This window comes from Neolamprologus brichardi, unplaced genomic scaffold (assembly GCF_056152115.1).
Source record: "Neolamprologus brichardi isolate AB-2024 unplaced genomic scaffold, ASM5615211v1 NODE_ptg000156l+_length_40297_cov_1, whole genome shotgun sequence".
Taxonomy (NCBI): Eukaryota; Metazoa; Chordata; class Actinopteri; order Cichliformes; family Cichlidae; genus Neolamprologus; species Neolamprologus brichardi.
In genome coordinates this window covers 1-13,134 of record NW_028270118.1, presented here as the reverse complement: position 1 = coordinate 13,134, position 13,134 = coordinate 1, and the positions used below count along the sequence as shown (strand labels likewise).

General features: G+C 39.6%; 1 protein-coding gene across 1 annotated transcript; it reads left to right on the top strand.

The window, feature by feature from the left end:
- Positions 1-9,549: 9,549 nt before the first annotated feature.
- Positions 9,550-12,489, top strand: LOC148094816 (sperm-associated antigen 4 protein-like). Its single transcript, XM_087837104.1, has 9 exons — positions 9,550-9,637; positions 10,311-10,401; positions 10,506-10,693; positions 10,798-10,856; positions 10,989-11,100; positions 11,190-11,314; positions 11,428-11,601; positions 11,701-11,790; positions 11,979-12,489. The coding sequence occupies exons 1-9, from the start codon at positions 9,550-9,552 to the stop codon at positions 12,087-12,089; spliced, it is 1,038 nt and encodes a 345-aa protein (XP_087693230.1). The 3' UTR covers positions 12,090-12,489.
- The last annotated feature ends 645 nt before the right edge of the window (positions 12,490-13,134 follow it).

Here is a 13,134-nt window from a genome sequence, read left to right as displayed (position 1 = left end):
TTACGTTGGCACTTTGTTAGCGTTACAACAACAGTCAGACCCCCGAGGTATCTAAACTTTAGTAAGGAATGTGTGTACTTTTGACACCTCTGGTTAGCATTTAATGGTCAGTTTCAGACGTATTTGATTTTTGCTTGTTATTGAACAAATTCACTTCACTGCTTTTCACTATCTGACATCAATGCACATTGTTCCATTTACTGCATATTGCGCTTTATTCATGTCTCTCATTCCACCTGCATCAACATTGTAAAGTTTGTCACAAAGAGATTTATACATTTATAAATACTAATATTCTCTATTCCATTCTGTTCTGCTTTTTTATTGCCCAGATTTTAGTTAGCCTTTGTTAAATTGTCTTTTATATGTCAATATATACGTATGTCACAAATAAAAGTGTCTTGTAAATTATGTTTTTGTAAAGAATTTTCTCCCCAAATCTCTTACATGCTAACTGTAACGTGTTATTTCTGCTAAAACCTGAACTTAAATGTGTATGTGGTCTTTATCTGTTTTGCTCTCTGTTTTAGATGCACATATCACATTTGAATTCTGCCACCAAGCCAGAATTGCAGGAATCCCCAGTGGCTGCAGCCAGACCCTTCTCACTTTGACAGCGAAAACGAAATTGTATTTTTGTTACTATTGATGCTGCTGATAAATAAATTTGATTCTAATTGGGGTTTTTTAAACAATCTGGGTTTATTAAAAAAAAAAAATCACCATCCCTCCAGCTTTTTCGTGGCCAAAAGTGTCCGTGTGTTATGTTTTTGTTTCTTTGCTACTTTTTCTGCATAAAGTTTTTTCGCAAATATAAAATTGTCATTATTAACTCACCATTTCATATATCAGCAAATTTAAACAGCAAATTGTTTTGTGCGTTCTGATTGCTGTAGACCATTGTCAATCAACCTAGTGGCGTACGGCTAGATTGGAGCGGTCCGCAACACCCGGACCCGTTTGAGGCTCGGGTGTGAAGTGTATGGTTTTCAGGGTTTTTAATCGTGAAGTCGGGTTCCCTGGGTCTTTTCCGGTGTCGTAGCCGTGTGTCTTATTTTGAAAGAACTATTTACGCGTTACCATAGCGACCGGAGAGCATCAAGAAGCAGAGAGGAGGATGTTACTCTCAATGTTGTTGGTGCATTTCAGGAGGACCCTGCTAATAAAGTTACACAATCACACAGTGAATTCGCGTTTATGGTTATATTTACAAAATACCAGTTAACAGTTGGTTTAAATAATAATAATGGATTGCATTTATATAGCGCTATTCAAGACCCTCAAAGCACTTTACAATTCCACTATTCATTCACTCTCACATTCACACACTGCACCATCGGCCCCTCTGGCCATCACCAGTACGTGGTAGGTGGGATGTCTTGCCCAAAGACACAACGACCGAGACTGTCGGAGCCGGGGCTCGAACCGGCAACCTTTGGATCGATTTGGATCGGTCGCTTCCCAGGTCATCCGACCCGGATCCGCATTGGATCCGCTGTTGATTATAAGCTAGAATGATGCCCGCTAATGTTTGGCTCGAGTGTCCTAAAATCACACTTTCCCTCTGAGAAACAGTTTCATTACACTTTAATACCGTATTTAAATGACCGTGGTCTTCCCCCATTCTCATATACGTCACAATTTTCTCACAGCAAAATCAAACAAATTAGTGACAGTGAACATGGAAAAGTTTTCTTCATTCACTGCAACACACCTGTTGCGACTTTCATCCGTAAATAAAGCCGCGGCCGGCTGAGTTGGTTGTGTCCCTGTGACGCGCCTCCAATAATCCATAATGAGTCGTACTTGTACTTTGCGCATTTATTTTAAGAACGAAACATAAACAAATGTTTGCGCTTTCAATCAATTAACAAATAGCGCATGGATTAACTGGTGTGCCAAAAGATGACGGTCAACAGAAAAGTTTGCCCACAAACCACTCACCCAACAACCCCTGCTGTGAACACCGAGATCAGGTAAATAGACTGTGACCACACCCACATGCCATCACCGGAGACACAGGTAAGGCTATACACCTGTGCCACCATAACAAAAAGGCAAAACATAAACATGACTTTGGCTCTTACAATACCGGCCCCTAATTATTATCTTTTAAATAATAATTACATAACAATCAAGTCTTACATCATTTGCTTGTTCATAAAACATTTCAATCGCCCTTTAGTGCAACATGCATCAGTACTACTGCTTGTGGTTCACCATTTGTGAAGTTAATAACCCATAAATAAAAGGAGTAGGTCACTTAAAGATTATCCAGTCAGTCCAATATGTTAAATATTCTCTGTTTCCTGCAAAAGACAGACTTTATTTATAGGTCTGTTTAGGAATCCAGTCTTTGTCTTGATCCGAAGATGACGAACAAATCCCCTTTTGTCCTGGATTGTCTCTTCTATTTTTCCAGTTATCCAGGAATTCCGTGGTGCGGAATCATCAACAATGATCACAATGTCCCCTGGCATGAAGTTTCGTTTTGGGTTGCACCATTTCTGTCTTTGTTGCAGTTGTGGAAGATATTCTTTAATCCACCTTTTCCAGAATAAATCTGACATATATTGGACTTGTTTCCATCTGCGACGAGCATATATGTCATCTTTTTGAAAACATCCTGGTGGTAATGATGGTGCAGTCTTAAGAAGCAGCAGGTGGTTTGGAGTAAGTGCTTCAAGGTCGTTTGGATCTGTAGAAGCCTTTGTAATAGGACGACCATTCAAAATAGCTTCAGCTTCACATAAAACAGTCCTGAGGCTCTCTTCATCAAGACTTTGTACATTTAAGGTGGAATTAAGAATTTTTCTCACAGATCTTATAAGTCTTTCCCATACACCTCCATGATGTGAGCCAGCTGGGGGATGGAAAGTCCATTTAATGCCATTTTGAAGAAGGGTATTGTGTAGACGATGTTGATTCCAATCTGCTATCATTTCCTTCAGCTCACGATGGGCTCCCACAAAGTTGGTGCCGTTGTCAGATCGCAGTTCTTTTACTTGACCACGTCTGGCAATAAAGCGACGAAGGGCATTGATAAAAGAGTCTGTGTCCAGTGATGATGCCATTTCAATATGAATAGCTCTTGACGCTAAACATGTGAATATCACACCATAGCATTTTACAGTAGTCCTTAAACGTTTCACTAGAAATGGTCCGAAATAGTCCACTCCAACGTACGTGAATGGTGGTTCATCAGGAGTTACTCTGTGCAGGTGCAGGTCTGCCATTTGCTGTTGTCCTGGTGGGGCATTTACGCGCCGACACACAACGCATTTAGCCACAATTTTTCTTATAGGTACCGTGACACCTGGAATCCAGTATTTTTGACGCAGTTTGGATAACATGTGGTTACGGCCTCCATGACCCACCGCTTCATGGACATGTTGAAGGATTAGGTTAGAAATGTGGAAGTCTTTGGCCAGAATAACAGGATGTTTTCTCTCTTCTGGCATTGCAGTTCTACTGAGTCGTCCACCAACTCTCAACACACCTTCTTCCAGGATGGGAGTAAGTTTATAAATGTGACTGGTTCTCTTAACATTCGATCCTTTTGTTAAACAGGAGATTTCATCAGCAAACCGCTTCCTTTGACAAAAGGAGATTAAAGCCATTTCAGCACTAATCAGCTCCTCAACTTTGAGACTGCTGGTGTCCAGACAGTGTTTCTTCATTTGAAGTTCAAGGTTTTGTCCAGGATCATGTTTAATCTGTAGTTTTCTTCTACTGTAATGCAGAAGCAGTTTTTTAACTCTCAGAATCCATGCTACTGCACGCTTCAGCCGAGTCCAGGATGAAAAATACTGAATGAAGTGAGAAACCGGATCTATTTCTTGTGATGTCTGAACAGCGTTCACTGTTGTTTTAATTTCTGCATCGTTTGATGAGATTTGTTTCACTTCATCAGGATTCTGAGGCCACTCCTCTTGTGGTAGTAGAAGAAATGGAGGTCCAGAAAGCCAAGTTTGTTTATTTTTCAAAAAGGATTGTACCGTTAAACCTCGAGAAGCCAAATCTGCTGGATTGTTATCCGTGTCCACATATCTCCATTGTTGAGCATTTGAAACTTTGACAATCTCAGAAACTCTGTTGGCGACGAAAGTGCGGAACCTTGTTGTTTTATTGTTGATATATTTTAGTACAGAGGTGCTATCAGTCCAAAATACTGAGTCCTTCAGTTCCATCTGCAGCTCTTTCTTCCACATTACATCCATTCTGCTTGCTAAGGTGGCAGCAGTTAACTCCATTCGAGGGATTGTAACTGGTTTTAAAGGAGCAACACGTGCCTTTCCCATAATGAATGTACAGTGTGCCTGGTCTCGTTCATTCTTTAGTAACAAATAAGTCACTGTTCCATAGCTGTCCTCAGATGCATCTGCGAAATGATGTAACTGAGCAATTTTTACAGTTCCAAAACTGTTGGTTTTAAAACAACGATCAACCTTGAACTCCTCCAGCTTGTAGAGCTCTTGCATCCAAATAGTCCATTCCTGTATAACTGCATCAGGTAATGCATCATCCCATCCAATCTTTTTTCGACACAGATTTTGCAGAATCTTTTTAGCAGTTAAGATTACTGGTGCCAACATTCCTAAGGGGTCATAAACAGAGCTGACTACAGAAAGGATGCCACGTTTTGTCAAAGGTCGATCTCTTAGAGTGATTCTGAACTTGAAAACGTCAGATTCAACACACCATTGAACGCCCAAAACTCTTTCCACTGGAAGCTCATCACTGATCAAGTCTAGATCCTTTATTTTGTTTGCTCTGTTACTTTCAGGTATTACAGCCAACACATTACGACTGTTACTTATCCATTTGTTCAGTGGAAAGCCTCCTTTCAAGCATATGGCACAGAGTTCATGATAGAGATCTATCGCATCCTCTTCTGTGGCTGCTGAGACAAGACAGTCGTCGACGTAAAAGTTATTCAACATTGTATCCACGGCTTGAAGGCTAAACTGTTGTTTATGATCTTCAGCACATTTCCTTAGTGCAAAGTTTGCACAACTGGGAGATGATGTTGCTCCAAACACATGTACTGTCATCCTGTATTCAACCATGGCTTGAGTGTAATCTCCGTTGGGCCACCAAAGGAATCTCAACATATCTCGATCCTCCTCTGGTATTTTAACCTGATGAAACATGGCTTTAATGTCTGCTGCAATGACAACAGGTTCTTTACGAAATCTTGTCAGAACTCCAAGTAACGTGCTGGTCAAGTCTGGACCTTGTAAGAGCTTGCTATTTAGCGACACTCCATGATACTTGGCTCCACAGTCAAACACCACTCTAAGGGTTTTCTTTTGCGGATGCAGAACACCATGGTGCGGCAAATACCATTTCCTGCCATCCGTCCGTTCTAAGTTGTCTTCTGGTACCTTTTCTGCATAACCTTCAGAGATCATATCTGCCATAAAACTGCTATAGTCCTGCAGAAAAGAAGAGTTCTTCATAAGTCTTTTCTTCAGATTCTGAAGGCGTTGTTCAGCAACACTTTTATTATCTGGCATGCAGACCTTTAAGTCTTTCAATGGGAGTCCAATATAATAATGACCATTATGTAGGTTAGCAGTATTGGAAACTTTATCCAAAAACTGTTGGTCTTCCTTAGAAGGTTCTTTCTCATCTCTGGCACACTCTGGAAAATCAGTTTTAAACTGCTGATTCCACAGCTCATCAAGTTTCACTACTGAAACTCTATTGACACTTATCTGTGGCTGATTGTGAGCTTCAGTTTGAGTCTCACCCAAAGGACCGTTTACTATCCAGCCAAGGACAGTTTTAACAGCATACGGTCCATCTCCAACACTTCTAATGACATCCAGTGGTTCCAGAGCCTTTGGCACATTCGAGCCAATTAGCAAATCAATTTCAGAGTCAATTTCTGGCAGATGTACAGACTTCAAATATGGCCACTGGATTATATCGTTCTGGTGAGGAATGTTTCCTTTATGGGCAGGCATAGTGAACTGAGTATAAAGAATGGGAAGATCACAAAACTCATTTCCGTCTAGTCCAGCGACTTCTAAATCTGCAACAATATCCGTTTCAACAACTTTATTTTGTCCCATAGTTCTCAGCAGAATGTTGGATCTTCTTCCATGAATTTTCAGCTTATTCATTAGCTTTACTGTACAAAATGATGCAGTGCTGCCTGGGTCAAGAAATGCATAGGTGTACAATGTTACATTTCCTTTCTTGGCCTTAACTTTCACAGGCACGATTGAAAGTTTGAATTCATCTTTACCGGCCCCAGTAAGAGCACTGGTCTGAATAGAGACTATGGCACAATCCTGAGTTTGTTCCTTTGATTCTTGTTCTTTACTCATTGTCTTTTGATAGATGTGTAACATTTGAGGATGCTTTAAACCACACGTCTTGCACCTGAGGCGCTTTTTGCAGTCTCTACTAATGTGTCCTTTACAAAGACATCCGAAACAGACTCCATTCTCTTTTAGAAAAGTGATTTTGTCTTTTTGCGTTTTTCTTTCCAGCTCTTGACAGTTTTCTAAGGTATGTTCACCTTTGCAAAACAAGCAACTCCTCATTTGTGTGGCTCTTTCTTTTTCCTTAACTTTGTCATTTTCTTTATCAGATGCCATCACAGAGGTAGCAAAAGAACTTTCTTTGAATCTTGTGTGAGTTTGAGACTTAAGTTTTCTTGTGTCTCTGTTTGTCATGCAGATATCCTTGATGTCCCCAAACACTGGGTCAGATGCAATCTTCACTTGTTTCTCTAAAAAATCCACAAGATCCTTAAATGTAGCTTGTCGATTACACTTCTCATGGAAATCACAGACTGCAGTTCTCCACTTATCTCTCTGCCTGTAGGGAAGTTTCTTTGTTATAGTTAACATGTTGGCAGGCATGTCAAGCTCCTGCATATAACTGAGATCTTCCATAGCATTGCAACAGCCTCTTAGGAATATTGTGTAAGCTTGAAGAGCTTTCGTGTCCTCTGCTTTTATTGAAGACCAAGCAAGTGCTTTGCTCATGTAAGCCGTGGCAAGTTTATGTTCATTACCAAAATGCTGCCGTAATAAAGACTTTGCCTTTCTGAATCCTGCTTCTGAAGTCATGTGTAGACAACTCCTTACAAGTTCTCTTGGTTGACCCTTTGTGTGTTGTTCCAAATAATAAAGACAATCTCCAGGGTTTTTATTTCTGCTTTCAATGTTGTGTTCAAATGATTTAACAAAAGTCTGGTACTGAAGTGGATCTCCATCAAAAACTGGGATCTCCTTTTTAGGTAATGAAGAAAGACTATGTTGTTGTATTAATAAAGCAGTGAGTTCGTTTTGCTTACTCATGACAGATAAGATGTTACAGTCTTCTTCATGACTAGAGATTTGAGAAGGTACATGTTTATTTTCACGTGAATTTCTAATGTTTGACTGATATGTCAATGAATCTTCAGAAAGAGTCTGAGGTTGTATTGGAACTCTGCCTGTGGTTAAGCGAGATTGTGAGTCTGCAACATTATGCTCCCTAAAGATATGCACATGTTGCCTTTCATGTACAGGATTATCAGGACGAGTATTCAACACTTGAGTTACCTTTTGTCCCTTTTCAAAATATGACTCCATACCATCTGATATTTTTGATAGTTTACTTTTAATACTGGAACCTTTTGAGCCTCCCAGTACTTTCATTTTTGCAACCGTGGCAGCTATATTTGTTTCCAGCTCCAGTTGCTCGCGCTGTCTCTTTAACTGTGCTTCATGTTCCTCCAAGGCATGTTTATCCTTAAGCAGTTTTTGCCTTACCATCAGCGCAGCTGCTTCAGCTTCAGCCATTATTCGTGCTGATGTTGTACTTGAGGCTCTGGAGTTTGAGCTTGAAGAACTGATTTTACTCTTTTTGCTTCCTACGTTTGAAACACTGTCACCTGGCTGTATTTCATCTTGTATGTCAGAATTGGTTTTAACCTGCTTTGGAGATGTTAAGATGTTATGTTTATCATTTGTGGAAGAAACCGTCTCCTTTGATAACACAGTCTCAGCAGAAACGGGCACATCCAAAGTAACAGCAGTAGGCACTTTCTCAGCTTCCTTGTCTTTTTCCATAAAAGGTCTTCCAGCTTCAAGAAGCCATCGTTTCACATCTTCAACAAAATCATCATTACATTTTGTTATGCGTCCAAACCAGTCAATATGAGCGTCTTGTTCATCTTTAGGAATCAATAAAATGAATGCATCATGAGCTACTTTGGCATTTTTATACAAATCATTCAGTTTTTCCAAGTTAAGCTGCACAGCTTTTGCATTGTCATCATGTTTCATCAATTCTTTAATATCACGAGTTAACCCTTTAATCTTGTTAACATGAGCTTTTCGCTCTTTCTGCAAAGTTTCCATTTTAAAAGCAAGTGCTTTAGCCGTCAGTTTTGCAGATCTTTTTTCTTCCAGTTCATGTTCGGCTTCTTTTATTTCACTCATCGTCACTTATTCACATGCATCAAAACAACATTATATCCACAGCTTCAAAGATAGATCACAGCCAATACTTTTCGTCTGTGTAAATTATTGCGCAGCAGCGTCACAGGCTGTCAAAACCAGAGCAGCGTCCTCCAGCTTGCCAAATCAAGCACACGCACGCACACAACGCAGATCAAACCAATGTCCCCAATGGACAAGCGGTGACACTTACAAACTGTGTTCAAAACATCCAATAATACACAGAGTGAATCCGCGTGTCCTACCGCTTCTGAAGTGTCTTTTGTGCTGCGTTCCACCATGCCAGTGTGAAGGTGCCGTTTCCAATTACTCCTTTGAGAACTGCGTCCACTCATCTAAAGGCTCCGTGACTCCAAAACGTATATCCAAAAATCCTCTTCATTGTTCTGATGCGTGCGATAAAAGACAATTTTCTGTTGACTAAATGTTGCGACTTTCATCCGTAAATAAAGCCGCGGCCGGCTGAGTTGGTTGTGTCCCTGTGACGCGCCTCCAATAATCCATAATGAGTCGTACTTGTACTTTGCGCATTTATTTTAAGAACGAAACATAAACAAATGTTTGCGCTTTCAATCAATTAACAAATAGCGCATGGATTAACTGGTGTGCCAAAAGATGACGGTCAACAGAAAAGTTTGCCCACAAACCACTCACCCAACAACCCCTGCTGTGAACACCGAGATCAGGTAAATAGACTGTGACCACACCCACATGCCATCACCGGAGACACAGGTAAGGCTATACACCTGTGCCACCATAACAAAAAGGCAAAACATAAACATGACTTTGGCTCTTACAACACCTTTGCACATGTGCTCGTGAGCGCATGTGTTGTGCTTTATGAATTTGGACAATATGATGCGGTGCTTATAAAGGGACTGAGAAGGAAAAGTTATTTAATTGAGAGCAAATTTCATTAAAAAAACCCCCAGAACTACTCACACCTTTGCGCGTGCGCACACGAAGTGCTGCTCTTATGGAACGCGCGTGCGTCATATTCGATTTGTGCATGTATCTGTTTGTAACGTAACTGAAAAAGCTGCGGTTTGAAATTTTTCTTCTGCACCTAAATTTTCTGGTTCAGATGAGTTCAGTGAGAAGCGCTAAACGTCCATATTTACGGAAAAGCACATTTAGTGATTCAGTTTCTTCAACTTTCGTTTTAAGTGAAGGTAAGTGCAATCTTTAGACTAAAAATCGACATGTTTTATCTTCACATCTTACATTTAATATATGTGTTTCAAATCTGAACATTTTAAAAATGGTATCCAGTTGATTATGTCAGAAAAACACTTTTTAGTGCATTCTACTGTAAAGGTGATTTTACTGCTTACCTGTTAGACGCAGCTTGTCTGATAAATATTAATTTCCTTTTGTATATTAACTATACAAACAAAGAGTTTTTAATTCTTAAAGACCTTTTGACAGGATTTTGGGCCAAATTCATTTATTTGCTTTGAGTCTTTACCGCTGTGGTGATTTCCTCTTTTTCTGAATTGTAAAAACTACATTGTGAACAAAAAAACTGACATTTGAAAGAGATTTTTTGCAAGAAAAGCAAGAAAATGTTGTGATCTGTTGCTATGATATAAATCATAACAATATGATGCTATGTTTTTGAAGACACTGGGAAAATAAAGTTCTTTATTAAGAGCGGATTTCATAAATGAGTGTGATTCAAATATTATTCTGTTCATTAAAAACAAAACAAGCTGGCACCGTGAAGTTTATATATAAGAGAACAGAGTTGCTTCTGATGGAAACATGCTCAAATCATAGTTATGAAGTCTGATAAGCTTTGTGTTAGAGACTCACTTAACCCCATGTTTCCCTTTCATTTTACAGCAATGTTGAGAAGAAGCCAAAGACTTCAGTCTAACGGCTATTACGGCAGCCAAGGAGAGCCGTTAATCTCCTACAAGGAGACTTTATACAGGTTAGTATTGGTCTACATGTTCTTTGTTGTCATCCACTGACATAGATGCATGTTTTGTAATCATAATCCATTTGTTCTTACATGATTTTGTTTTTTCTGTGCAGAATTTTCAAAAGGCGACGGCCCCGTCCCCGTCCAGTCCCTGACAATATTGACAGAGACACAGTGGACTGTGACACTGTGGACTACAATAACAATGATTTTGTTGACTACAGCAGTGGCAGCAGCAGAGGTCATTTTAGAGCCATCAAGGCATTGGGACTTTTGGTCCTCATGCTGGCCTTGTGTTTTGGTAAATGATCTCCTTCCACAAACAATTACAGTCTTTCTAGTACTATGTGCTTTTCTTCTGGATTAAGCTTCTCGTCTTATTCTGTGTTTCTCTTCATCCACCAGGATTGATTTTCAGTATTGGAGGGCAGAAAATGGACTTTTCCACCCCGTTCATGAGTGAGGTATGAAAAACATATGAGGCTCATAATATATTCCCTGAAGATTAATCAGATAATAACAGTTTATTATTATATATATATTATAACATGAATGGTTCTTCTCAATTGCAGTACTTAATGAATGGACATAAACAGGTGGAAAGGAAGGTACAAGAGCTGCAAAGGGAGTTAATGGACTTAGGAAAAAGAATTGACTTCCTTCTTCCAGTTGGGGACAGGATGCCCAACTTTGCTCTGGAGGAACTGGGTAAGACATGAAATCGGATCAGAATTCACGTAAGAATTTCTTTGTTGTTGTTTTGCGATTCCTTTCTCACTCTGTGTTTTTGTCTACAGGAGCAACGATTGTTAAAGAACAGTCTTCAGCATCCTACCTTACAGAACAGACTGGATTGAAGCTGTGGGGGCTTACATTGATACCCGCAAAACAACCCTGTGTAAGCCCAAGAGTCGTTATTCAGGTATAATCTACTTTCACAAAAAAACAAGATACTATCTCACACATCTGCATGATTTAATAGTCAAACACTAGTGGTCCAAACTGAACTCTGTTTTTGTTTCTTTTTCTCTGTAGGGTCGAGCACCCATGGTCCCAGGAGTGTGTTGGAGTTTTGCGGGCTCCCAGGGACATTTAACAATTAAGCTGCCACACAGCATCGCCATCAGTCATGTGACACTGGGTCACATTTCTAAGATGGTGTCACCATCTGGAAAGGTCTCCAGTGCTCCCAGGATGTTTTCAGTGTTTGTAAGTCACAGATTTCCACTGCACCACTGTTTAACTGTTGCATTTTACATATGTGTATATAGAGAACAACTTTATCTGTATTTATTTCTGTCTTTTCAGGGAAAGAGAGCATTAGACGACAGTGGTGTCCACCTGGGAACATTCGTCTATGATCAAAATGGAGATCCACTCCAAACATTCAGGATTCCTGTGAGTACACTGTGCCATTAGACACATGCACATAGACTTTTCTATCCAGAGTATTTAGAGGTTAGCTCCCCTTGCTATCTGTATATCCACCCTCATAATAATCACAGTATTCCTAAATTTACCATCCTTTCAAGAGTCAAGAAAACTATTATGCAACTAACCCATCTTGTTTTTGTTTTGTCTCTCAGGACGACAAAGTAGACGTCATCCGCTCCATTACGCTGCAGGTGTTGAACAACTGGGGCAATCGTGAGTATTCTTGTTTGTACAAGTTCCGAGTTCATGGAAAGCTGGCATAACTAGCTTCCCATGAACTCCATCTATAAAAGAAAAGAGAGGAAAAATGTGAAAGTGAATCAGACTGCAACACATATTTAAATAATTGTATTTGAAAAAAATTGTCAATTTAACCCATGTTTTTTTCTCCAGCGAACGTCCATCCCACCAGGTAAGACATGTCTGATTAAGATGTTTGCAGTCTGATTCACCTCACCCCCAACCAGCCGTGGCAGAGGGCTTGCCCCTCCCTGAGCCTGGCTCTGCCAGAGGTTTCTTCCTGTTAAAAGGGAGTTTTTCCTCTCCACTGTTGCCAAGTGCTTGCTCAAAGGGGATCATCTGATTGTTGGGGTTTTTCTTCTCTTATATTGTAGGGTTTTTACTCTACATATACAGTGCTTAACAAATTTATTACATCACCTGTCATAGATATAAGAACACCCCAAATTTCTTAAACCTGTAATTCTTACATTAGGTGATGTTCGACTAACTTTGTTAAGCACTGTGTTATTGTGAATTGGCCCTCAATTGGAACTCATTTGGACTGAATTAAATTTCTTGTAAAACATAAAAATTCTCTAAATTGTCTCCACTGGAAATTTAGAGATATTTTTTAAAACAACAAGAATAAAATTTTAAGAAAATATTTTTCATGTCTTTTGGTATTCTTAATTGTCAGAGTATATTAAACAAGCGTGATAACACTATGGCCAGAGGATTTACATTTTGAAAATGAACATTTAAACTCCCAAAAGTAAAGAAAGTAAAGTCCATGTTGCATGTGCTGTGATATGAGAAGCCTTCACTGTGATGCAGGCTTTGAGGTTTAGTGAGGTAACTTCAGGTTTAACCATGTGTTTGTAGTTGGGACACCAGATAGACCAGGGGTCGGCAACCTGCGGCTCTTTAGTCCTTTTAGTGCGGCTCCGTGTGGCTTGGGAAAATAATTTTTTTTTAAGTAATTAGCTGAAGTGTATTTTATTTATGTTAGTTCTTTTTTAACTTGTAGTTCTAAATTGGAAGATTATTGTGATATTGAAATACAAACATAAAATTATATTCTATTAT

What these genes read in the sequence shown, in the direction of transcription:
- LOC148094816 (XM_087837104.1), top strand. Translation starts at nt 9,550, where the DNA reads ATGAGTTCAGTGAGAAGCGCTAAACGTCCATATTTACGGAAAAGCACA. An exon ending in AACTTTCGTTTTAAGTGAAG is followed by an intron (nt 9,638 to 10,310) that starts GTAAGTGCAATC and finishes TTCATTTTACAG; the next exon opens with CAATGTTGAGAAGAAGCCAA. An exon ending in TCCAAACATTCAGGATTCCT is followed by an intron (nt 11,791 to 11,978) that starts GTGAGTACACTG and finishes TTTGTCTCTCAG; the next exon opens with GACGACAAAGTAGACGTCAT.